Source organism: Tachyglossus aculeatus, chromosome 9 (assembly GCF_015852505.1).
Source record: "Tachyglossus aculeatus isolate mTacAcu1 chromosome 9, mTacAcu1.pri, whole genome shotgun sequence".
Classification (NCBI taxonomy): domain Eukaryota; kingdom Metazoa; phylum Chordata; class Mammalia; order Monotremata; family Tachyglossidae; genus Tachyglossus; species Tachyglossus aculeatus.
The window spans coordinates 6,073,252-6,100,505 of record NC_052074.1 but is presented as its reverse complement, the minus strand read 5'-3'; the positions used below and the strand labels follow the sequence as shown (position 1 = coordinate 6,100,505).

Genomic DNA, 27,254 nt, shown 5'->3' with positions numbered 1-27,254 from the left:
AACTTATCCGGAGCTACGCCGATTAGAGGAGCGAGTTTTAAAGAGCTCATATTCCTCTACTTCGAGACCCTCTACTAAAAGAGATCTGTAAATGATGATGACAAGTGTGCAAAGTTGGGCATATAGTTGTGGTATGTGAAGCACTTACTATGTGCCAAGCACTGTACTACGTGCTGGTGTAGATAACAAGATAATCAGGTTGGACATGGCCCCCGTTCCACATGGGGATCACAGACTTAGGAAGAGGGAGAGCAGGTATCAAATCCCCATTTTACAGGTGAGGAAACTGAGGCACAGGAGGACAGTGGGAGAGCCAGGATACTAATCCAGGTCCCCTGACTCCCAGTCCTGTGCTCTTTCCACTAGGCTACACTGCTCCTCTGAGATTTTATGAACAGAGATCAACAACCTGCCAGGACTTCCCCATTTCACTCCCACCCTTAAGAGCAGGGAACAAGTCCAACAACCATTAAAATTACAATGAGCACTCAATACCTCATTGTGGGCAGGGAATGAGTCTGTTTATTGTTGTATTATACTCTCTCAAGAGCTTAGTACAGTGCTCTGCACACAGTAAGCGCTCAATAAATACAATTGACGGACTGATAACCCTTAAAACCAAACCCAGCTCTGCACCTAGGTATCTGTCCAGAGCTCTTAGAGGGGAGGCAGAGTAAAATGCAACTTATTACCCAGACTTCCTAAGACGGCCAAGCCATGGGGCAGAATTTTAACCGAAATGTGTCTTTGTGTAACACTAATTTGTATTGGTATTGCTGGGCTGCTTATCTCAGAACTCACTCTGATTATCCTTTAATTCACTCCAATAAATCTCTATTATCCCTGTCAACGTTTTGAGAAACATGACTGTTGATTAGCTTGAGCAAAACTGAAAGGGGATTTGCTACTTTCCCCACCCGAGGAGCTAGAGTCTTCCTTGCTCTGGCCTGAACTTTAGGTTCTGACTGAAAAACCACATTTTAGGAGACTGAACTGCAAAGGCAGAGAGAATAAATGGCCATTGCCTAAAGATTCCATAAAAGAATTGGGGAAAAGGACAGGAAATTCAACTGGATAAAACACAGGAAAGCCCACTCTAGACTGGAAGCTCACTGGGGGCAGGGAATATGTTTGTTATAGTTTTATATTGTACTCTCCCAAGTGCTTAGTAAGTGTTCCGCACACAGTAAGCACTCAATAAACACAACTGACTGACCAACAGATAAACTGGGAGCTTGTTACTTTCGTCATTCATTTAGCTGTTAACACAACAGCTTCAGTTGAAAGACTGCCTATTTTCCCAAAAAACACACTCAAAAAACACACAGACTCTGGACAAGTCTTTCCAAAATGCAATAATAATATTAATGATAGTGGTATTGGTTAAGAACTATGTACCAAGAGCTAGGATAAATACAAATTAATCAGATCAGACACCGTTTCTGCTTCTCACAGGGCTGAAATTCTAAGTAGGAGGGAGAACAAGTACCGAATTTCCATTTTTACAGATTTGGAAACTGAAACACAGAGAAGTGAATTGACTTGCCCAAGGTCACACAACAAGCAAGTAGCAGAGGGAGGATTAGAACTCGAGTCCTTTTACTTCCAGGCCCATGGTCTTTCCGCTAGGCAAACAGCTGCCAGAGGACATACTGTTTTCCTCTGAATATTGCTTTATCATAATTTTTTTTGCCAACTGGGGATAAGGAATATATCTATAAGAAGAGAAGCAGTGTGGCTCAGTGGAAAGAGCACGGGCTTGGGAGTCAGAGGTCACGGGTTCTAATTCCGACTCCGCCACATGTGTGCTGTGTGACCTTGGGCAAGTTACTTAACTTCTCTGAGCCTCAGTTACCTCATCTGTAAAATGGGGATTTAGACTGTGAGCCCCACGTGGGACAACCTGATCATCTTGTATCCCCTCCCAGTGCTTAGAATAGTGCTTTGCACATAGTAAGCACTTAACAAATGCCATCACTATTATTATCATCATCAATCGTATTTATTGAGTGCTTACTATGTGCAGAGCACTGTACTAAGCGCTTGGGAAGTACAAATTGGCAACATCTAGAGACAGTCCCTACTCAACAGTGGGCTCACAGTCTAAAAGGGGGAGACAGAGAACAAAACCAAACATACTAACAAAATAAAATAAATAGAATAGATATGTACAAATAAAATAGAGTAAAAAATATGTACAAACATATATACATATATACAGGTGCTGTGGGGAAGGGAAGGAGGTAAGATGGGGGGGATGGAGAGGGGGACGAGGGGGAGAGGAAGGAAGGGGCTCAGTCTGGGAAGGCCTCCTGGAGGAGATGAGCTCTCAGCAGGGCCTTGAATTATTATTATTATTATTATAACAAGTATTCTGTGGGTGCCTTGTAGACATAGTAATGATCTTTTATTGAGTGCAATGCCCTGTACTAAACACGTGAAAAAGTACTTCAGAGACACAAGGTAGAACCAGGACAGCCTACAAAAATTTAGAACAGATGTTCAGCCAAAGGCAACAGAATGTGTGCATTCTGGGCACCAAAACTGAACTTAAGTAATTATTTTCAAAGAATGAAAAATGAAAACCTCAAACATTTAGCCAGCCCTCTTAAGGCAAAGAGTTTGTGGGAAAATCCCCACCAACTGCAAGCAATCTGCTGTTTCCAAAAGATTCCTATTCTTAATCAAGCGATCGGCCTGAAAATGGAAAGAAAAATCAGTAACTAAGTTATTGAGCACCTACTGTGTGTAGAACATAACAGAATTAGTAAACACGAACCCTGCTTCAAGGAGTTTATAATCTAGAGGGGCAGGCAGACAATATAAGGATATGTATGTAAGTGTCCAGTGTAGTTTCTCACAATCTCGATTATTCTGGGAAAGCAAGTCACATGGCATCAATCCTCCTACATAAGATATAAGGAGTTCAATTCGACCCAGCAACCTTATGACTCGGTAACCACGGTAAACTTGGCCAGCTCTTGGAACAGAGAATGTGATCGCACCACCAATCGCCGGTAAACTGGCCTCATATATCTATCTATCTGGTACAATCCTTCCAAACCTCACAGTCAATCGATAGCACTTCCTGAGTATCTGCAGAGTGCTAGACACTGGGCTAAGCACTTGGAAGAGTACAACAGTGGCAAAGAAGGCTTATGAGAGACCCTGACTGGTCCTGTTACTAATCAGCTAACCCTCTCCTTTCACACATCAGGTGAAATATCCCTGTTTTGGGATCTGCCCTCAAGCAGAAAAGACAGTGATATTTAAAGGTCTCATATGCACGGCAGAGTAAAGTGCTGGTTGGGGGAAATAAGATAACACAACCCTGGATCAAAGAGTAGTAATGGCATTTACTGAGTGCCCTCTGGTGCAATGTACTGTACTAGGGGTTTTGTTTTGTTTTTACAGTATTTGTAAATAATAATAATAATAATAATAATAATGGCACTTATTAAGCGCTTACGGTGTGCAAAGCACTGTTCTAAGCGCTGGGGAGGTTACAAGGTGATCAGCTTGTCCCACGTGGGGCTCACAGTCATCATCATCATCATCATCAATCGTATTTATTGAGCACTTACTGTGTGCAGAGCACTGTACTAAGCGCTTGGGAAGTACAAATTGGCAACATATAGAGACAGTCCCTACCCAACAGTGGGCTCACAGTCTTAATCCCCATTTCACAGCTGAGGTAACCTAGGCCCAGAGAAGTTACGTGACTTGCCCAAAGTCACACAGCTGACAATTGGCAGACTCCGAATTTGAACCCATGACCTATGACTCCAAAGCCTGGGCTCTTTCCACTGAGCCATGCTGCTTCTCTAATGCAGCACCGTACACTGTACTAAGCACTGGGGTAGATGCAGGCTAATCGGGTTGGACACAGTTTGTGTCCCATGTGGGGCTCACAGTCCAAATTTCCATTTTACGGATGAGGTAACAGGGCACGGAGAAGTTAAGTGACCTGCCTGAGGTCACACAGCAGACAAGGTGGTGTCCAAGACACTCTGATGAGGCTGGGGTACTATCAATCGAAGATATTGAGCCCCTACTGTGTGCAGAGCACTGTACTAAGCACTTGAAAGAGTGCAGTTCAATGGAGTTGGTAGAGCCAGTCCCTGCCCACAGGGAACTTAGATGAGCAGGTTTTGCAAGAAGCCAGAAGGGAACTGCTTTTCTGGAAATACAGTAAACTGGGTGGAGCAGAAAGGTGAGGTAAGTAAAGGGAACAGAACAAGAGTGGAAGAAAACGGGGGCTGGGAAAACGCAGGAAAATGCAAGATTCTTATCTAGTTTTTTTTAATGTTCATTCAATCGTATCTATTGAGCGCTTATTGTATGCAAAGCTCTGTATTAAGTACTTGGGAAAGTTCGATATAACAACAGACACGTTTCCTTCCCACGACAATCGTCTAGTCTAAAGGGGGAATGATTTGTTATTTATCTTGTACATATTTACTATTTTATTTTGTTAATGACGTGCATTTAGCTTTAATTCTATTTGTTCTGACGACTTGACACCTGTCTACATGTTCTGTTTTGTTGTCTGTCTCCCCCTTCTAGTCTGTGAGCCCGTTGTTAGGTAGGGACCATCTCTATATGTTGTCATCTTGTACTTCCCAAGCGCTTAGTACACTGCTCTGCACACAGTAAGCGCTCAATAAATACGATTGAATGAATGAATGAATGAATTTGTTAAGCACTATGTGCCAGGCACTGTACTAAGCACTGGGGTAGACACAGGTTGGTTAGGTTGGACACAGTCCATGACCCAGATGGGGCTCCTAGTCTCAATCCCCATTTTAAAGATGAGGGAACTGAGGCCCAGAGAAGTTAAGTGACTTGCCCAAGGTCACGCAAAAGACAAAAGGCAAAACTGGGATTAGAACCCAGGTCCTTCTGATTCTCAGGCCCATGCTCTATTCATTAGGCCATGCTGCTCATTGTTCTCCCATCACTTCTCATTCTCTACATACAGAGTCAAATAGCAACTCATGGTTCAGCCAGAAAGAAACACCTTCCTGAACCGGCAGGTGAGACTCCAATTTTCCCGGAAAAATTGGAACAGAATCAAGGCCTAGAATTCCTCCGTTTGGTTCAGCATGGCTCAGTGGAAAGAGCAAGGGTTTTGGAGTCAGAGGTCATGGGTTCAAATCCCGGCTCTGCCAATTGTCAGCTGTGTGACTTTGGACCAGTCACTTAACTTCTCTGGGCCTCAGTTACCTCATCTGTAAAATGGGGATTAAGACCGTGAGCACCCCCGTGGGACAACCTGATCACCTTGTAACCTCCCCAGTGTTTAGAACAGTGCTTTGCACATGGTAAGTGCTTAATAAATGTCACTATTATTATTATTATTATTATTCTGTGGACCAACTAGGTGGTTAAGGAACAATAGCCACGCCTTAATCTGTTTGCTTCATCTGTTGCTCAGAAAGTACTTCCCTGATATTTCCACAAAGAGAAAGCAAGAACCCACTTCCCCTGGTGATCCATAAAGCTCTCTGTTTCCCTGTTGTGGTCCGGGAAAGTGCCCTGTTTTCTTTCCTAAGGACTTAGTGCAGTGTGTCGCACTCAGTAGATGCTCAATAAATACTACTATTACTACTACTGATAGTTTAGCACCTTAGCAATGCACTGTTTCAGGCAACTGGAAAGGTTAAAGCAAAGAAGTGATACACATTCCCTACAAACAAAGGATGCAAACTCAGAGTGAAAGGAAGACTAACTACGGCTTTACTATTCATTTTTAAAATCTGATGCCATTTGACATTTCAGTAGGAAACAAAATTTGGAAATATTCCTAAACAACTTTTTCAAATTAAATCCAGTCACAACGCTAATGTGTACACGAGTCTACACTTCCCAGCACATGCATAAAAAGTTTATTTGTTATGGTATTTGTTAAGCTGGGCAGCAGCAACATGGGAAAGAGTAAAAGAAGGATGACCTGGTGATCAAAATGTTGATCAAAGACAATGGCAGAAACTCAAGTTTTTTTTTTACCGCGCGGAAGAAGGTAATGGTAATCAAATTCCATAATTTTACCAAGAAAACTCTAAAGATACACAAACCAGAATGCCCTTATGATAAAAGAAGGGACGTTATGAAGAGGGAGAATCCATGGAGTCGTTATGGGTCGGAAACGACTCGACGGCATTTGAAGATTTATTACACGCTTACTATGCAACAAACACTGTTCTAGGTATAAATTAATTAGGTCTGACATAATCCCCATCCAGCATGGAGATCACAGTCTAAGCAGGAGGGAGAGCCGGTATCCCCATTTTACAATTGAGGAAACTGAGGCACAGAGGAGTTAAGTGACTGACTTGTCTATGGTCACACAGCAAGCAATTGGCAGGCTGGGATTCGAACCCAGGTCTTTCCGTCAGGCCCATGCTCTCTCCTCTAGGCCAGGCTGGTACAGAAGGAAATCCGAATGTACTACAGATCTACTGAGCAAATTGCTTTACATGCTTACAACCATGGCTTTTTTTTGTATTTCCGTGCTTAGGTATACATTTGCTTTTCACTCATTTTTGGTGCCTTGGCAGAATCTGTCATTTCGAAGTATAGCTTTACTGCAGCACCTGAAATCAGATTATCATACCAGCATGCAACTGACATTGATGAGATGCAGTTTTCAGAGGAAACATACCAGTTTACACAGTGTTCCACTTTCATAAGCTTGGTCTAAATCATTTCAGTTTGTATCCATTTGTGCCTGGTGACCTACACTTAGGAGAAATAAAAATGCGTAGTTTTGTCTCCTTTGAGGCTGATCTGTACCCACATACTTTTTGGTCCAGACTGAACAGTTTTCTAGACTGAAAGCTCCCTGTGGGCAGGAAACGAAACTATCAACTCTGTTATAAACACTGTACTCTCCCAAGTGTTTTATACTGTGCTCAGCACCGAGTAAACACTCAAATATGACTGACTCAGAATGCTCTTGGAAGAAAGCCTAGGGTCCACGTGACAAAGAGGAAAGAAAAAAGTTCTTCCCAGCCAACATTTACTAGTGAGCTACAAATAAATTACCAGGCAGAAACAGGTTTTCCCAACATGGAATGATCACTATCATCATCATTGTTGTCGTTCCTAATGTTTAAACATCACCTCCACTGGGGAGTAACCCTCTACTAGATATTTGGGAATATATCAAGAAAAACTGAAACCTCTACTAGATATTTGGGAATATATCAAGAAAAACTGAATTAAAGACATTTTTCCTATCCAATCTTCAGGCTATTTTTCAGTAACTGGAATTGTGATGAGAAAAATACCTATTTGAGCCAAGATGCACCCATTTTCAAAAACAATAGTAACTAGTTAAGTAGTTCTTAAGTGCTAACTAGGTGCAAAGCACAGGGTTAGATACAATGCGGATCATATCAGACACAGTCCTTGTTCCACACGGGGCTCACAATTCAAGTAGAAAGAGAACAAGTATTTCATCCCCATTTTACAGATGAGGAAATTGAAGCACAGAGAAAGTTTAGTGACTTACCCAAGGTCACACATTAGACAAGTGACAAAGCTGGGATTAGAACACAGGTCCCCCGACTTCCCAATCCATGCTCTTTCCTCTTGGCATTACTGTTTCCACAAAATCGGTAAAATGATCCATTGCATACTAGCAAAAAGTTAAAAATGCAGCCACTGTTGATCCCGAAACTGACAGTACTCAGGGTGGGCTTGAAACTCTGCCACATTTCCCAATAAAGGGCACTTCTTTGACCTTTTATACCCCAAGGATCTAATCAGAACCTTGAGGTGAATCAGAAAACTTTCACTCTGTTCCTATTCTAATAACTTTGTTCATTTTAATCAACTTTTAGACTGATTTTACTTCAGACTTACACTGTTCAACCAGGCACGGGACCTGAACTAAGCTTGAATAATAATAATGATTGTTAAGCAGCTTACTAATGTGCCAGGCACTGTAATAATAATAATAATAATGGCATTTATTAAGCGCTTACTATGTGCAAAACACTGTACTAAGCACTGGGGTGAATACAAGCAAATTAGGTTGGACACAGTGCCTGTCCCATGTGGGGCTCAGAGTCTCAATCCCCATTTATACAGATTTGGTAACTGAGGCAAAGAAAAGTGAAGTGACTTGCCCCAGGTCACGGCTGGATTAGAACTCATGACCTTCTGACTCTCAGGCCAGTGCTCTATCCACTACACCATGCTGCTTCTCTTGAAGAACATAAACCATTTTCTGGACCCTTTACCCAAACTGTTAGTCATCGTACAGGACACAAAACATACCTTAGGGACCTCGATTAAACTCAGCTGTGTTAATCTGTAATTGTAACTGTTGACATATTGCTCCCATGAGAAATGTGATTACCATCGCTCATATTCCCATGCATACGATGTACATATTTCAGAGAGCAATTATTTATAATGCATTTCATCCCTTTTTAATTCATAGATGACTGTTTGGAAGGAATGCTATAGGGCTAATTTTGACTTATGCTTTCAGCAAATCATTCCATTTTGTGTTGTCAGCAGTTATGTTTTTGCTCATTAATAACCCCAGAATAGGTCTGAAAGCTCATAGGTAATCAAAAAACCAGTGAAACAGGAGATTTCCCCTGGAGTGCTTAAAAATGCATTGCGGGGAGGAGGAGGGAACTTAAAGAGAGTTCATTTAAAAGCAGAGACTTAGTTTACATGTATGCAAGTTGTTCTTCACAATGCTCTAATCTGGAAAGATGAAGGCTGAGACAAGGTAGGATGGAAGTTTGATAAATCATGAAAGGTGGATAGAGCAAGCATAGAATTGTGCAGCATTTGTGGCTTATTGGAAAGAGCCCGGGCTTGGGAGTCAGAGGATGTGGGTTCTAATTCCGCCTCCACCACTTGTCTGATGTGTGACCTTGGGCAAGTCACTTAACTTCTCTATGCCTCAGTTACCTCATCTGTAAAATGGGGACTGAAAGTGTGAGCCCCACGTGGGACAACCTGATTACTCTGTGTTTACCCCAGCGCTTAGAACAGTGCTTGGCCCATAGTAAGCACTTAAATACCATATTTTCCCTTCTAGACTGTAAGCCTGTTGTAAGTAGGGATTGTCTTTATTGCTGAATTGTATTTTCCAAGCACTTAGTACAGTGCTCTGCACACAGTAAGCGCTCAATAAATATGAATGAATGAGAATTGATGTTCACCAGATCTCACACCAGGAGTAGAGGAGTTGGAAAAGGTCCCGAGCAGCAATATCAGTGATATTGACTGAGCACCTGTAGGCAGAAAGCTCGACTTGGGGTTTTCAGGAGCATACAGTGGAAGTGAAAGATGGATGTTAGATGTAGAGAAGCAGGACGGTCTAGTGGACAAAGAAAGGGCCTGGAAGACAGGTGGTCATGGGTTCTAATCCCAGCTCCACCACTTGTCTGCTGTGTGACCTCAGGTACGTCACTTCACTTCTCTGTGCCTCAGTTCCCTCATCTGTAAAATGGGGATTGAGACTGTGAGCCCCACGAAGGGCAGGGGCTGTGTCCAACCCGATTTTCTTATATCCATCCCAGTGTAAACACAGGGTAAGAACAGTGCCTGGCACATAGTAAGCGCTTAACAAATACCACAATTATTATTATGGAAAATGAGGGAGATTAAACGCCAACCAAGGGTTTAAACTGTAGTCACCGATGATACAAGATGACCATTAAAGAAAGAGACCACCACAGTGGAATTTCCCTTTTGGATCCTTGTTGCAGACAGAATACCAGGCTGGGCAGACCACTGGCCGTCTTGCATAGAGTAATTAAACATCAACATATCAGAACCTCATGCTTTGTTCACATAACTACAAAAATGAAAATGAAAACTTCCAAGTCAAATGTGTAGGGGGTTTTCCTCAGCCAAGTTCCCCGACCCTGCCCTAGTGTCTCTGTACCCAAGAGCTGCAGTTAGGTAGAGAGCCATTATCAAAGATTCAGAGAGGGTGAGTTCTGGCAACAGGCGAAATGCCTGCAGAGGGAAAACAGGACAGAAACACCACCATGGTCCTGAGGGCTCCTAATTTAATAGATTAGGGAAAAAGGCTGGCATGAGCCTTAGTTTTGCTTCTTGTTCAAATCCTGTCTTTCAACAGTGCATGTTACTATGAAGAGCAGGGTGAATTAAAGCTATCAAATCCAATAAAACAAATGTTTTCTACATAAAGAAGAGGAGGATTCACATTGTCTCCTGTCTCCGCCTCGATTCAGCCCAGCATTTCTACAGAAAAGGAGATTCTCCAAGGAGCCCATAATATTTGATTTAGCCCCAATTTTCCAGACTTTGGGCATTTTAAGGGAACTTTGTCTTATTACCATATTAGGTACAGTCTAAGTGGGACCTGATTATTTTATAGCTACATCAGTTCTCAGTACATAGTAAGGACTTAACACATACTATAATTATTAGTATTAGCTGGCATATTTAACGTGGCATCAGGGGTGCTCAGTGAAAGAGATCTTACTGCTAAAATCAAGGGTACACCAATGACTCCTAACAGACAACTCCAAAAAAAGAACACTCCCCCTGACATAAGGAACGGTCCTTTCCTTCCTATGGTATTTGTTAAGTGCTTACTGGGTGCCAGGCACTGTACTAAGCACTGGGGTAGATACAAGATAATCAGGTTGGACACAGTCCCTGTCCCATGGAGCGCTCCCAGTCTTAATCCCCACCCCCCTTTTACAGATGAGGTAACTGAGGCCCAGAGAAGTGAAGTGACTTGCCCGAGATCACACAGCGAACAAGTGGCAGAGCCAAGTTTAGAACTCAGGTCCTCTGATTCCCAGGTCTGTGCTGTTTCCACTGAGACACGCAATTTCTCTTGCTCTTCCCAACCAGAGAAAAGATGACAATTTCAAACCTGAAAAAGGGTCTTTTTGCTACATATGGGTGAACAAAGAATTAAACTACCTCTTTCCAGCTGGTCATATAAGGTTCCAGGGTGTCTGGCTCATAAATGGCTCCAGAGAAGCTTCTGGAAGCAGATAGACTAGGGCTTGGTGACATCACCTAATGCACTGGGTAAGAGTGGGGCGGGGCTGGAAATTAACACCTGGCCACAGCTGCTAATTCCTTTCTACTCCTCTTTCAAAGGTGAGGCCCAGAAGCCCATGCCCAGCTGTATTCTGAGAGAGCCTGACTTCAAGCCAGTTAAAGAGCCAGAGAATGAGTGACTTGCTCCTAGCTCCCACTGGAAGTGGGAAAGTGAAAAAAACATCCTGGACGTTGCATTTTACCAAGCTCAAGGTAAGCTTATGCTGGTTGAATGAAGTAGCTACATATAAATGTAATTGTGTCATACTATTTGCAGATTTTAGGATCCATGCAACACCAGGCATTAATTAACTTCCTAGCTGAAAAACAGCACTTTCCCAGTTTGGGGTTGGGCCTAAAAGATATTTGAAACAAACATCTTCACGAAGTATTTCCCTACACCCCATTACAGCTTCTACATGAGAAACAGCTGAGCAACAGACTTTTTTTAAAGCCAAAACCAAACCATAGCACATTTTATATTCGTTCCATTTGTAAACTAAACCTGTCTTTTAAAAATCAGTAATGGGCATCTTGACACTGACTCCTCTTTCTACAAATGAAATTTAAAGTCAAAGCAGCTTCATTAGACCCCAGCTTTTACCCAGACAATTTCTCTCTCTTTCCTTATTTTACTCCCAGGAAGAATAGCCCATTCACTCTTTATTTTTAATATGGTATTTTTATACGGTATAACCCTCGCACTGCACTCGGAGTTGGAGTAGATAGAGGGTAATGAGATTGGATACAGTCCCTGTCCCATTTAGGGCTCACAGTCTCAAAACCCATTTTACAGATGAGGTAACTGAGGCACACAGAAGTGAAGTGATTTGCCCAAGGTCACACAGTAGACACACAGCGGAGCCAGGATTAGAACCCATGACCTTCTGACACCCAGGCCTGTGCTCTATCCACTATGCCAAGCTGCTTCTCTTAGTAGTATTCGTTAAGTACTCGCTATGTGTCAAGCACTGCTCTAAGCGCTGGCGTAGATGTAAGCTAATCAGGATGGAAACAGTCCCTGTCCCACATGCGGCTCACAGTCTTAATTCCCATTTTACAGAGGAGGGAACTGAGGCACAGAGAAGCAAAGTGACTTGCCCAAGGTCACACAACAGACAAGTGGTGGAGTCAGGATTGGAACCCAGGTCCTTCTGCCAAGCCCGTGCTCTTTTCACCAGGACACATTGCACTTACTACGTGTACAGCACTGTACTGAGCGCTTAGGAGAATACAGCAGAATCGGTGACTCGCTCCCTGCCCATATTCCAGACCATTTGTTTCTTTCGGGAAGAACCCTGGGTGCTTTCGAAGCCCCCTGCCCCCAGGAGCCAATTTGCCTCATGGGGAGAGAAGGATTAGGACGCCGCTAAATCCCCAGCTAGAATGATGAAAATGAACCCTTCTGTGTCCTCGGTAAAGCTGACAGATTTCTCCTGCCTCGACCAGAGCATCTGCATGCCGATGCCAAAGCAGCTTTCAGGTGAAGAGAAAACATCACTCCATCTGGGGGGAAGGGAAGAAACCTAACCAGCTTACATTCTCCTCACGCATCATTCGGCTGTAGAGTTGTGGGGGGGCAAGGGGAAGAAAGGAGGATATTTAAGTCCCTAGTTTTCTCCACCTCTCATTCAGCGTGGCCTCAGCCCAAGCTACAGACCGCTGAGCACCTTGTTTCGGAAAAGCCAGTAAGCTCTGCCTGGCAGTCACACCTACAAACTCAGTGAGCTGAGTCACGCTGAACCCGGGAGCCTACAGATCCTTTTGTTCACTTTAAGTAGATGAAATGAAGCAAAAGAACAAAAAAAAATCGCATTTGCCGTTGGAATCTCTGACCTGCTTGGCCATCCGGCCAGCTCTTAGACTGGCCACAGTGGGGGTTTTAAGGCCGCGTTTCTGGGAAACACAGACACGGGCTCGTGACGCAGCAAAATGTTTAATGGCAACCACGAGGGGCATTTAACGGTGACCCCAAGGGATTTCAATGTGGATGGCAGGGGCATATAGCAAGAATGACGTTTTCGGAAATCCACGTCGGGTGGGCTTTTTTTCACTGGATTGTTTCCCTCACACATTTTTCCCGGATACAATAACTAGGTGAAGAGTCTCACCTCTTTGTCATAACGTACCCCTGGCTAGAGAAAGAAACAGGGTCCACCGGGCCCATTTGTCTTCACTCACCAGCCCTGGCCTCGGCCCGACACCTCCAAGTAACCCCAAAAAGCGGCCCGCGTTTCCCGCCGACCCACGCCCTTTCCTCCGGACTAAACGGGCCACGACGAGAGGCCCGGCACAGCGGAGATCACCCTCCCCCGTGGCCCGCTCCTCTGCCTTAAGAGGGGCCGGGCGCTGGTTCTCTCCACTACCCGCTCGGCCCGGGCAGACGGACCCACCATTCATCCCACCGTACACGCTCCTGTGATGGGGTGAGGCGTCGTCGGGCGCCTGTCTCCGGAGTGGGCCTTCGCGGCCGCCACCGGCCACGTGCTTCAGGTGATCCGGGCTGGCCCCATAATGCTGCTTGAGGTGCTCGGGGCTGGTGCCCCTGGGCCTGGGCAAGTGTTCCAGGCTCCCGCTCAGGGTGTGCTTCTGCCGGAGCTCCGGGCTGCCGCCGCCGCTGTGCTTCTGGTGCTCTGGGCTCCCGCCGGGCCTGTGCTTCTGAAAGTGCTCAGGACTACTGCTCAGCCTGGCCTTCGGCAGGGTCTCCGGGCTGCCGCCACCACAGCCGTGCTTTGGCTGGTCGGGGCCCCCCGCCCCCACGGGTCTATGGTGCTCCGGGCTGGGCCCCTTGAGCTGCTTCTGGCGATCGGGGCTGCCGGACGCCGGGGGCCGGGCGGCGTGCTCGGGGCTCCCCTCGCTCCTGGCCCTCTGGAGGTGCTCGGGGCTGGTGGTCGAGTGGGACTTGTGGTGGTCGGGGCTGTCGGTGCTCCCGGCGCTGGACGTGCTGCTCCCATCCCCGACGTCCCGCCCGGACGGGCCGGAGGAGGAGGGGGCAGCGGCCGGGGCGGTGAGCTGGCAGAGGCTCACCTGGCTGGCCATCGAGCATCTGCTGCCCGCGCCCTTCTCGTCATCCAGCAGCACGCAGAGCTCTTTCAGTTCCAGGTTCTCCTTCACCACTTCCTCCTGCTTCACTTCCAGCTCCTTGAGCTTCTGCAAATACAAAGCCACCTCCTTGTGCATCACCCCGGCGGTATAGTGGCCCAGCCTCTGCCACTCCCGTGACACCCTTTTGCCCTTCTGCCGGTCGTCGTCCAGGAAGCAGCAGAGATCCCTCAGCTCTTGGTTGTCCTCTTGCAGCTTCTGGTTGATATCCTGCAAGGCAAACGGATCTGCTCAGGGGAGAAGAGCTAGGGGGCTGAGCCCGTCTCCTCAGCTCCGGTTACCGGCTCCGCTCACCGATCACCCACCCCCGGCAGCTGGACCGATGGAGCCCCCTGCCCGTGAGGTGACGGGTCGGTCAGAGGAGTGTGGCCCGGAGATGCGAGAGCTGGCCGGTGGCCAGGCTGTGAAGTGGGGAAGAGTCCACTGACAGAACAATAATTATAATAATAATAGCATTTGTTAAGCACTGACTATGTGCCAGGCCCTGTACTTAGCTCTGGGGTGGATAGGAGCAAATCAGGTTGGACACAGACCCTTGTCCCACGTGGGGCTCACAGTCTCAATCCCCATTTTGCAGGTGAGGTAACCAAGGCACAGAGAATAATAATAATAATAATGGCATTTATTAAGCGCATACTATGTGCAAAGCACTGTTCTAAGCACTGGGGAGGTTACAAGGTGATCAGGTTGTCCCACAGGGGGCTCACAGTCTTAGTCCCCATTTTACAGATGAGGTAACTGAGGCCCAGAGAAGTGAAGTGACTTGCCCAAAGTCACACAGCTGCCAAGTGGCAGAGTTGGGATTTGAACCCATGACCTCTGACTCCAGAGCCCGGGCTCTTTCCACTGAGCCATGCTGCCCAGAGAAGTGAAGCGACTTGCCCAAGATCACACAGCAGACAAGTGGTGGAGCCGGCATTAGAACTCATGACCATCTGACTCTCAGGCCCAGGCGCTATCTACTATGCCAGGCTGCTTAAGGACTCTAAAATACCTCTCGGCCCCACATAAGTTTCCCCCACCTTGGATGGCAATGGGAATCCACTTCCTGAACAAGAGGTAAAGTCCTCCCTGGATTTGGATTTTCTAGTCTATTTTTGTTACTATTCTTCCCTGCCTTACTAACAGAATCCGACTTCAGAAGAGAAACTGGGTGGCCTAGTGGTTACAGCACAGGCCTGGGAGTCAGAAGGACCTGAGTTCCAATTCTGGCTCATCCACTTGTCTGCTGTGTGAACCTGGGCAGGTCACCTCACTTCTCTGTGCCTCCGTTACGTCAGCTGTAAAATGGGGATGAAGACTGTGAGCCCCATGTGGGACAGGGACTGTGACAATTTGTACTTCCCAATCACTCAATCAATCAATTGTATTTATTGAGCACTTACTATGTGCACAGCACTGTACTAAGCGCTTGGGAAGTACAAGTTGGCAACATATAGAGACAGTCCCTACCCAACAGTGGGCTCACAGTCTAGAAGGGGGAGACAGAGAACAAAACCAAACATATTAACAAAATAAAATAAGTAGAACAGATATGTACAAGTAAAATAAATAAATAGAGTAATAAATATGTACAAACATATATACATATATACAGGTATATATATCCCAAGAGCCTAGTACAGTGTTCTGCACACAGTAAGCGCTCAATAAATATGATTGAATGAATGAATGAATGAATGATTAGCTTGATCTATCCCAGTGCTTAGTGTCTGGCACATAGTAAATGCTTAACAAATGCCACAGTTATTATTATTATTATCGTTATTTGTTTCCAGCCCTGGGCCAATAGCTATCTGAATGGCTACTTGCATGAGTTCATTTTTTTTTAACTCAATGTCAGACAAAGGGAAAAAAAAAACCACAGTATCCTCCTGATATTTGGGGTCAGAAGGACTATGTCACTAATGCTTCCAAGAAACTTAGGGATAAAACTAACAAGAGAAAATCAATTTCAACCCTGGTCCAACCAACTTTTTTTTGTTTTTTTTTGGTCTCAAGGTCAAAAGTTGAACCGGTCCCCGGGTTTGGATGAAAGTTAGGCTGAGAACTCTCAACCCAACCAGTTTTCATCCGAAAAATATTCCCCTTGTGTATTCTAAAAATATACTCACTTCTTCCTAGATTGAAAAGTTAATGAGCTCGATCCCACTGCTGGGAAAGAGCTGCCTTGCTCACCTTCTGAGGTGTTTTCCTCACTAGGAACCACTGGAAGAGGACATTTGCTCACGATCTGAAAGAGTTCCTGCACCTCCTAAAGGCAAATCGTTTATTCTCAATGCAGGATCAGGTCCATTATCCCCTCAACATTCACGCTGCAAAATTTAGATTTTTAGATTCTCCCAAACGATAAAACTCCCTGTGCATATACCCCTAAAATCCACTTGAAATTTCCAGGTATTGGTGACCGACTGATAATATTCCCTCTTTCAGAACTGGTCCCTTTTTTGTCTTCAAATCGGGCAGAAAATGATGTCAGACTCTGCTTTGTAAGTAAGCTGGGCATTGGATAGCAGCCCGAGCTCTTCTGGGGCACAAGAAAACAATCACCATTCCCAGCCAATGCCCAAGCATCCCAGCCAGGTGAGAGCCCGCAAATGTGCCTATGCTCTCAACGAGGGGCAAAAGCCATGCCCATGGATTTGTAGCTCAGCAGAACAGATGCCATTTCCCCAGTCACTTTATTCCTGTTCTCTGTCATCACCCGTGTTTTTGTTCAGAGTTTATTCAATACGACTAGCACAGATGAGAGTTCAATTCTGTGCACTGAAGTCAACCTGTCATTAGCGTCACTGTTCACCAAAATAATAATAACGATAATTGGGGTATTTGTTAAGTGCCAACCACATGCCAATACTGAGTAGAGACAAGATAATCGGGTCAGACACATTACCTGTACCACATGGGGCTCACAATCTAAGGGAGAGAACAGGTTTTTTGTCCCCATTTTACAAATTAGGAACCTGAGGCACCGAGAAGTTGGGTGACTCGCCCAAGGTCCCACAGAGCAGGCAAATGTTGGATCCAGGATTACAACCCAGTTCCCCTGACTCTCAGACCTGAGCTCTTTCCATTAAGCCACACTGCTTCTCAACCTGAAATCTGTATTGTCTGACCATTTGATTTCTTTTTATGGTATTCTTTAAGCATGTCCTATGTGCTAGGCACTTTACTAGGCACAGGGGTAGATATAAGATAATCAGATTGAACACAGGCCGTGTCCCATGGAGGGCTCGCAGTCTTAGTCCTCATTTTACAAATGAGGTAACTGAGGCACAGAAAAGTAAAGTGACTTGCCCAAGGTCACACAGCACACAAGTGGAGGAGCAGGAATTGGAACCCAGGTCCTTCTGATTCCCAGGCCTGTGCTCTATCCACTAGGCCGTCCCACTTCAGTGGTGTCTGTCAATTCATTGATGTGATCTGTGGCTATGACTCTCAGTTCTATAGAGCATTCTTCATCCAGTTCTACAACTCCAAGACCAATTCGTTCCCGCCCCTCTTAAACATCAGTGATCATCATAAATTGAGTCACCCAGCTGAAAGGCGTGAGGTTTTTCTTTTCATCCCAACAACAACAAACAAGAAGGAGTCCTAGGAGGATGCCAAGCCCATCCTAGACCTAGTCTGCCAATGTGGTTGTTGGGGTCCTTCCTGGTCAAGCTGAGTCTGTCTCGTCCAAAGCACAAGTTTTCACTAACATCCAGACTGAAGAGAAAAATGAAACATTTGGGCACATTCATTTCCAGAGTAAAAACCAAAGACCGAGTGAACTACTGAATCCCAGACAAGGACAGACTAGCATTTCAAATTCAGTTAACTGAATTAACCGAGTCAATGGACGGTTTTAGAAAAGAATGGGCTAGTGACCAGTTTAGGACTTTCATATCTCAAGACAGACTGCAAATCCCTTGTGGGACAGGGAACGTTTCTGATTGGATTATCTTGTATCTACACCCTTGTGCTTAGTACTTGGCACATAGTAAGCACTTGCCAAATACCACTATTATTACTACTGTGATTATTAAGATGTGTTCCATAAAATGCTGGGAGCAGCTCATGCTACTCCTTGCTCCCTAGGAACTGCTCCCAGTTAAAAGTTGAGGCCAAAGGGAACCCTGATGCACTGGAGTCAGGCCTCTCAGGAAATAGTTTAGGCCCTGGGGAAAAACGACGCACCGAGAAGCGGGATTCCCCCAAAATAGTTTAGGCTCTAGGCGGTCCTAACCCACTGGGCATCGATCCTCTCTGCAAAGAGGTAAAAGTCCAGAGGAACCCTAGGGCATGGGGGAAGGCCCAAAATCAAGTTATCTGCCCCACATTTTGCAATCATCACCCAACAGTGGCTGGAAGCTAATGAAATTTCACTGGGGTGGTGATCTATCCCACTGGACCATCTAACCCATTGGTTGAATCTATGGATGAAATGGCCACTGGCAACAATGGCTACTTTTTTTCAGTCGGGATATTGGAACTGAGCCCTTGAGGATCTTTTAGAGCCAGTGCCTGGGGTGACAGTAAAACTGTCCTAAAGTGCTTTTCCTATCTTTATTACCTCTAGCGACACTCTTTTGTTGGAACCCTTTAAAAGTGTGTCTTTTTTTTGAGGGAGAAAAAAAAAAACAGGTCCACAATGTTTAAAAACCCAAAGGGAAATGGAATTTGGGAGTAAAGACTAATTCTTCCTCGGTCTACAATTTTCCTCAGAAACCTCCGCTCTCCAAAAAGAAATCAACTATTCCCGAACCTGTTGAGCCTGTAGAGAAATGTAAGGAAGGGCAGGGATTGAAGTCTCCAGAGAAGCCGAGGGGAACGGAGACGGTCCAGGATGGGAGGGTGGCAGAAAGCCGGTAGCGACACTGCCCACAGGAAGGATGGAATAGGAAAGGGGGATCGGCTTGGGCCTGGAGAGGTGGTGATGGGAAGGAAACAAAAAAAAAACAAAAACAAAAAAAAAGGTGAAAGGACCCGTCTCAATTTCTCGGCCCTGCTCCAATGCTTACCCACCATAGGGCCTGGCTACAGCCTGGGCGACAAAGACAGGCTCCGAAGCCGTTTTTGGGGGGGGGGGGGGGGTCCCTCCGGGGTTAGGGGAGGGTGGGGGTCTGGGCATTTATTTATTTATTTTACTTGTACATATCTATTCATTTTATTTTGTTAGTATGTTTGGTTTCGTTCTCTGTCTCCCCCTGCTAGACTGTGAGCCCACTGTTGGGTAGGGACTGCCTCTATATGTTGCCAACTTGTACTTCCCAAGCGCTTAGTACAGTGCTCTGCACACAGTAAGCGCTCAATAAATACGATTGATTGATTGATTGATCTCCAGCGCATCAGGGTTCCCCTTGGCCTCAACTTTTGAATGAATGAATGAATGAACGAGTGAACTGGGAGCAGATCCTAGGGAGCAAGGAGTAGCACGAGCTGCTCCCAGCATTTTATGGAACACATCTTAATAATCATAGTAGTAATAATAATAATAATAATAGTAATGGCATTTATTAAGCGCTATGTGCAAAGTACTCTTCTAAGCGCTGGGGAGGTTACAAGGTGATCAGGTTGTCCCAAGGGGTGCTCACAGTCTTCATCCCTATTTTACAGATGAGGTAACTGAGGCACAAAGAAGTTAAGTGACTTGCCCAAAGTCACACAGCTGACAATTGGTGGAGCCGGGATTTGAACCCATGACCTGTATATATGTATATATGTTTGTACATATTTATTACTCTATTTATTTCTTTATTTATTTTACTTGTACATACCTATCCTATTTATTTTATTTTGTTAGTATGTTTGGTTTTGTTCTCTGTCTCCCCCTTTTAGACTGTGAGCCCACTGTTGGGTAGGGACTGTCTCTATATGTTGCCAATTTGTACTTCCCAAGCGCTTAGTACAGTGCTCTGCACAGTGTAAGCGCTCAATAAATACGATTGATGATGACCTCTGACGCCAAAGCTCTTTCCACTGGGCCACACGGCTTCTCTAATAATAACAGTGGCATTTGGCAAGCGCTTACTATGTGCCAAGCACTGTACCAAGCATCAGGGTGTAGATACAAGATAAGTCGGAAACAGTCCCTGTCCTACAAGGGACTTACAGTCTGTCTTGAGATGTGAAACTCCCTAAACCGGTCACTAGCCCATTCTTTCCTAAAACCCCCTCCTTGTGTACTGGATGCTTCCTGGAATCGGGCGCGGGACAATGGTCGGAAGGAGGAATGTCGCCCTGGGCGGGAGGGTGGGCCTGAGGAAGATTCCTGATTCCCACCAGAGAAGCAAGTTCTGGACGATCAATGTGCAGTTGGGATCTGGGGAGGCTATCACTTCTGTCCGGGAATGTGGGCAGCAGAAATTTTGGGCCTCCTCCCCCATAGTGGGCAGAGGTCTGTGCCCCCCGCAGGCTCCCTCTCCAGCCTATATGGCAGTCCTGGGGGAGCTTGGGCATCCCACACCCGTCCTTCTGGGAATTGGGAATCCCCTCACCCACCCTGGGGGGTTGGGGAGCCCCCCATCCTTCCGGGGGAGGGGTGTATCTTGGGCACCCCGAAACCTATCCTACGAGGGCTTAGGAAATATGTACTCGCTCGGGGCAGGGTGGTGGAAATCCCGCACCCGCCCTTGGGGGGAGTTGGGAATCCCGCACCCGTCCCTTGGTGGGAGTTGGGAATCCCGCACCTGCATCGGGGGGAATTGGGAATACCGCACCCGCCTTGGGGGGAATTGGGAATCCCTCACCCGCCCTGGGGTGGGGGGATTGGGAATCCCGCACCCGCCTTGGGAATCGCGCACTCGCCCTGGGGGGGGAGTTGGGAATCGCGCACTCGCCCTGGGGAGGAGCTGGGAATCGCGCACTCACCCTGGGGAGGAGCTGGGAATCGCGCACTCGCCCTGGGGGGGAGTTGGGAATCGCGCACCCGCCCTGGGGGGGAGTTGGGAATCGCGCACTCGCCCTGGGGACCCAGCCCGGTGGACCCGTCGGGGCAAGCTCCCTGTGCCCACAGGGGCCCGGCGCGGGGCGGCCGAGGAGGAGATGCCCAGCGCCCCAAAAGTTGGGGGAAGTTCCCGGGGGAAGGCTGCAGGGGAAGCGGGGGGGGGGAGTCTAGCCGAGCTGCCAGCTCCGGGGAGGGGGCGGCTGCCCAATGCCCGCTGCCCCGCGCCCACTGCCCCGTGCCCAGCGGCCCGTACCCACTGCCCCAAGCCAACTGCCCCGTGCCCACTGCCCCGTGCCCACTACCCCGTGCCCAGCGTTCCACGCCCACTGCCCCGTGTCCATTACCCCGTGTCCACTGCCCCGTGCCCACTGCCCCGCGTCCATTACCCCGTGCCCACTGCCCCGTGCCCACTACCCCGTGCCCAGCGTTCCGCGCCCACTGCCCCGTGTCCATTACCCCGTGTCCACTTCCCCGTGTCCACTGCCCCGTACCCACTGCTCCGTGTCCACTACCCCGTGCCCACTACCCCGTGCCCAGCGTCCCGTGCCCACTTCCTCGTGTCCACTGCCCCGTGTCCACTGCCCCGTGCCCACTACCTGTGTCCACTGCCCCGTGCCCACTGCCCCGTGCCCACTTCCCCGTGCCCACTAGCCCGTGCCCACTTCCTCGTGTCCACTGCCCCGTGCCCACTAGCCCGTGCCCACTACCTCGTGTCCACTGCCCCGTGCCCACCAGCTCGTGTCCACTGCCCCGTGCCCACTGCCCCGTGCCCACTTCCCCGCTCCCAGCGTCCCGTGCCCACCGCCCCGTGCCCGTTCCCCGGTGCCCGGCGTTTCCCGGGCGGGTTGCGGGTACCTTGAGCCCCCGTATCTCGGCGAGGTGGCCGTGCAGGCGGCGGTTGACCTGTCGGATGAGCCTGCCGTGGTCCAGCATGGCGCTGACCTTGTGGGCCTCGGCCCGCCGCAGGCACCGCACCAGCTCCTCCTTGCTCCAGCGCAGCAGCTCCTCGTCCGGGACCTGCGACAGGTCCGGGCCGGCGGGGAGGGGGGCCCCCCCCGGGACCGGGACCCCCGGGACCCCCCCCGGGACCCCCCCCCGGGCCCCCCCCCCGGGCCCCCAGGCCCCGGCGTCCCCTCCTCCGGGGCGCCCCCCGCTCCCCGGCTCCGGCGCCTTGGACATCCTGGCGCTCCCGGCCGGGCCCCGGCGGGTACCGCTCCTCGCCGGGCACCGCCCGTCACCGGGGCAACCCCGCCCCCGGGGGGGCCCGCGCCGCCCCCGCCCTCCTCATCCCCGCGCCCCGCGCTGCGCCCCGCCTGGCGCCGGCCCGGGCATGCGGGGGGGGTGGGGGGGGTGCGGGGGGGATGGGGAGCCGGGCACCGGGGCCCCCCGCCCCCCGAGGGATTCCCCCCCCCGGGGCCCGCCGCCCGCCGCCCGCCGCCCCCCGCTACCGCCGCCCGCCGCCCGCTCCGCGGCTGCTCCCCGGGGCCATCGGCGGGGGACCGGGGACCGGGGACAGGGGACCGGGGACAGGGGAGGACCGCCACCGGACCGCCCGAGGACCGACCACCGGAGCCCGAGACGGAGACCGAGCCGGAGCAGCGGGAGGAGCGGGAGGAGCGGGGGGGGGGGGGGAGGGGGAGGAGGGAGGGAGGGAGGGAGGGAGGAGGAGGGAGGGAGGGAGGAGGAGGAGGAGGGGGAAGATGGGCAGGAGGATGGAAGGAGCAGGAGGAGGAGAAGAGGAGGAGGAGGAGGAGAAGGAGGATGGAAAGGAGGAGAAGGAGAAGAGGAGGAGGAGGAGAAAGGGGAAGATGGGCAGGAGGATGGAAGGAGCAGGAGAAGAAGAGGTGGAGGAGGAAGATGAGGAGGATGGAGGGAGCAGGAGAAGAGGAGGGGAAGGAAAGGAGAAGGAGAAGAAGAGGAAAAGAGAAGGAGAAGAGGAGGAGGAAGGGGAAGATGAGGGGGAAGATGGGCAGGAGGATGGAAGGAGCAGGAGGAGAAGAGGAGGAGGAGGAGAAGGAGAAGAGGAGGAGAATGAGGATGGAAGGAGGAGAAGGAGAAGAGGAGGAGGAGGAGAAAGGGGAAGATGGGCAGGAGGATGGAAGGAGCAGGAGAAGAAGAGGAGGAGGAGGAAGATGAGGAGGGGAAGGAAAGGAGAAGAGGAGGAGGAGGAAGGGGAAGATGGGGAGGAGGATGAAAGGAGCAGGAGGAAGATGAGGAGGATGGAAGGAGCAGGAGAGGAGGAGGAAGATGAGGAGGAGGATGGAAGGAGCAGGAGAAGAAGAGGAGGGGGAGAAGAGGAGGAGGAGAAGAGGAGGAGAATGAGGATGGAAAGAGGAGAAGAAGAGGAGGAGGAGGAAGATGAGGAGGATGGAGGGAGCAGGAGAAGAGGAGGGGAAGGAAAGGAGAAGGAGAAGAAGAGGAAAAGAGAAGGAGAAGAGGAGGAGGAAGGGGAAGATGAGGGGGAAGATGGGCAGGAGGATGGAAGGAGCAGGAGGAGAAGAGGAGGAGGAGGAGGAGAAGGAGAAGAGGAGGAGAATGAGGATGGAAGGAGGAGAAGGAGAAGAGGAGGAGAAAGGGGAAGATGGGCAGGAGGATGGAAGGAGCAGGAGAAGAAGAGGAAGAGGAGGAAGATGAGGAGGATGGAAGGAGCAGGAGAAGAGGAGGAGGAGGAAGGGGAAGATGGGGAGGAGGATGAAAGGAGCAGGAGGAAGATGAGGAGGAGGATGGAAGGAGCAGGAGAAGAAGAGGAGGGGGAGAAGAGGAGGAGGAGAAGAGGAGGAGAATGAGGATGGAAAGAGGAGAAGAAGAGGAGGAGGAGAAGAGGAGGAGAATGAGCATGGAAAGAGGAGAAGAAGAGGAGGAGGAGGAGGAGAAGAGGAGGAGTAGGGGGAAGATGGGGAGGAGGATGAAAGGAGCAGGAGGAAGATGAGGAGGAGGATGGAAGGAGCAGGAGAAGAGGAGGAGGAGAAGAGGAGGAGAATGAGGATGGAAAGAGGAGAAGAAGAAGAGGAGGAGAATGAGGATGGAAAGAGGAGAAGAAGAGGAGAAGGAGGAGGAGAAGAGGAGGAGGAGGAGGAGGAGAGAAGGAGGAAGGGGAAGATGGGCAGGAGGATGGAAGGAGCAGAAGAAGAGGAGGAGGAGGAAGATGAGGAGGAGGATGGAAGGAGCCGGAGAAGATGAGGAGGAGAAAGAGGAGGAGGCCAGTGGAAGGAGCAGGAGAAGAGGAGGGGGAGGAAAGGAGGAGAAGGAGAAGAGGAAAGGAGAAGGAGGAGAAGGAGAAGAGGAAAGGAGGAGGATGAGGAGAGGAGGAGGAGGAGGAGGAGAAGTAGGAGGAGGAGGAAAAGAGGAAAGGAGAACAGGAGGAGGAGGATGTGAAAAGGAGAAGAGGAGGAGGAGGAGAAGAGAAAGAGGAGGAGGAGGAGAGAAGGAGGAGGAGGAGAAGAGAAAGAGGAGGAGGAGGAGGAGGAGAGAAGTAGGAGGAGGAAAAGAGGAAAGGAGAACAGGAGGAGGAGGAGGATGTGGAAAGGAGAAGAGGAGGAGGAGGAGAAGAGAAAGAGGAGGAGGAGGAGAGAAGGAGGAGGAGGAGAAGAGAAAGAGGAGGAGGAGGAGAAGAGAAAGAGGAGGAGGAGGAGAGGAGGAGGAGGAGGAGAAGAGAAAGAGGAGGAGGAGGAGAGAAGGAGGAGGAGGAGAAGAGAAAGAGGAGGAGGAGGAGAGGAGGAGGAGGAGGAGAAGAGAAAGAGGAGGAGGAGGAGAGAAGGAGGAGGAGGAGAAGAGAAAGAGGAGGAGGAGGAGGAGGGGCAGAGGAGAAGAGAAAGAGGAGGAGGAGGAGAGAAGGAGGAGGAGGAGGAGAAGAGAAAGAGGAGGAGGAGGAGGAGGAGGAGGGGCAGAGGTGGCCACCGTGGCCGCTGCTGCAGTTGCCCAGGCAGCCCCGCCCGGGAGCCGGGACCCGGACAAGCTCGTTGGCGCCACCTGGTGGCCGCTCATCGCCTCCTCGACCCACCGGGCCGGACCCAAGTCCGCGCCGCTCTTCAGGTCGTCAAAGGATTGCTGGACCGCTTACTCTTCACTCACTCACTCACTCACTCACTCACTCACTCACTCATTCATTCGTATTTCTTGAGCTTGGAAAGTACAATACAGCAATAAAGAGATGCAGTCCCTTCCCACAACGGACTCACAGATTAGAGAAGGGCTCACAGTTATTTCTTCATTATTTCTTACTTGTATTTTATTCAGCACTTACTGTGCATTCATTCATTCACTTGTATTTATTGAGCGCTTTCTGTGTGCAGAGCACTGTACTAAGCTCTTGGAAAAGTGCAATACAGCAATAAAGAGAGACCATCCCTGCCCACAACCGTCTCAGGGTCTAGAGGGAGAAAGAAGTATGGTGATTTTTTAAAGTGCTTGCTATGTGCTAAATGCTGACTGGGGTAGGTACAAACAAATCTGTTGGATGCAGTCCCTGTCCTGCACAGGACTCGCAGTCTTCGCCCCCCATTTTACAGATGAAGTAACTGAGGCACAGGGAAGTGACGCGGCTTGCCCAAGGCCATACAGCAGACAAGTCCGGGGCCTGGGATTAGAATCCATGACCTTCTGACTCCCAAGCCCGTGCTCTATCCTCTATGCCATACACTGTCCTAAGCGCTTGGGAGAGTACAATAGAACATCAAACACATTCCACACCCACAGTGAGTTCACAATCTAGTTGGGGAGACAGACATTAATATACATAAATACATAAATAAATTACAGCTATATATACATATGTGCCTTGGGAGAGAGGATGAATGAAGGAGCGAGTATGAGTGGCACAGAAGGGACTTTGTAAAGAGAAAAGGAGGGCTTAATCAGGGAAGGCTTCCTGCAGATTTGCCTTCAATAAGGCTTTGAAGTGGGGGAGAGCAAGTATCTATCTGTTAGGAGGAGGATTGTTTTAATAATAATGATAATAATAACTAATAATAAGCCTGGTATTTGTTAAATGCTTACTATGTGCCAGTCACTATATTAGCGCTGGAGTAGATACAAGCCCAATTCATTCATTTATTCATTCAATCGTATTTATTGAGCACCTACTGTGTGCAGAGCACTGTAATAAGCACTTGGGAAGTACAAGTTGGCAACATATAGAGACAGTCCCTAGCCAACAACGGGATCACAGTCTTGAAGGGGGAGACAGACAACAAAACAAAACATGTGGACAGGTGTCAAGTCATCAGAACAAATAGAATTAAAGCGAAATGCACATCATTAATAAAATAAATAATAGAATCCCCGTCCCACATGGAGCTCCTGGTCGCAATCCCCATTTTACAGATGAGGGAACGGAGGCCCAAAGAAGTGTCCTGCCCAAGATCACACAGAAGACAAGTGGCAGAGAGTTAAGTTTTCACCTCTACTAACTCTCCCCACCCCATGGGTCCTTTGTAGTGGGTATGAAATGGTGTGGGGGGGGGGGTGCAGAGAGGCAGGGGGAGGAGGGAAAGACGGATTTGGGAAATGGGATCTAACTTTCCAGGATTTGGAGGATAAAGAAAGGAAAACTGATGCTGTAACAAAAAAAAAAAACCATGAAAATGGGAAAAGACCTCAGGCGCTGCAGCTTTCTGTCTTCTTTCTGCTTTATTATGTACACTTCCGGCCAGTGCTGAGAAAGCAGCAGCCCCATCCAGCGCTTAGAACAGTGCTTTGCACATAGTAAGCACTTAATAAATACCATTATTATTATTATCCCTCTGAGTTGCTGTGGAGTGGAAACTTTTCATTAATTTGTAGATGAATTATCTGAAGATGTGCATCAAGAAGAAGAAGCAGCGTAGCCTAGTGGAGGAGCCCGCTGTTGGGTAGGGACTGTCTCTATGTGTTGCCGACTTGTACTTCCCAAGCGCTTAGTACAGTGCTCTGCACACAGTAAGCGCTCAATAAATACGATTGATTGATTGATTGATTGGAGGAAGGGAGGCGAGCTTCCCAGAGGAGACCCTTTGTGGCCTCACAACTCCGCTGTCATCATTAGCAGCCTTTCTTGAGAACCTGAGTGCGGAATCATAATTTCGGTACTTGCCAAGCCCTTTACCTTAGCCCTAGGGTAGATACCAGGGGACCGGTTCAGACACGATCCACTGTACTTGGAGCTCACAGTCTAAGGAGGGAGGAGGAA

General features: G+C 48.7%; 1 protein-coding gene across 1 annotated transcript in view; it reads right to left on the bottom strand.

The window, feature by feature from the left end:
- Nucleotides 1-25,072, bottom strand: part of CCDC85A (coiled-coil domain containing 85A) — a 112,287-nt gene extending 87,215 nt beyond the window's left edge. The window contains exons 1-4 of the mRNA XM_038751618.1: nt 24,986-25,072; nt 22,203-22,401; nt 21,944-22,140; nt 13,452-14,370 (exon numbers count right to left, since the gene is read on the bottom strand). Of these exons, the coding sequence (XP_038607546.1) occupies nt 13,452-14,370; nt 21,944-22,140; nt 22,203-22,401; nt 24,986-25,072 (1,402 nt within the window). The remainder of the gene's footprint in view (nt 1-13,451; nt 14,371-21,943; nt 22,141-22,202; nt 22,402-24,985) is intronic.
- Between the last annotated feature and the right edge of the window lie 2,182 nt (nt 25,073-27,254).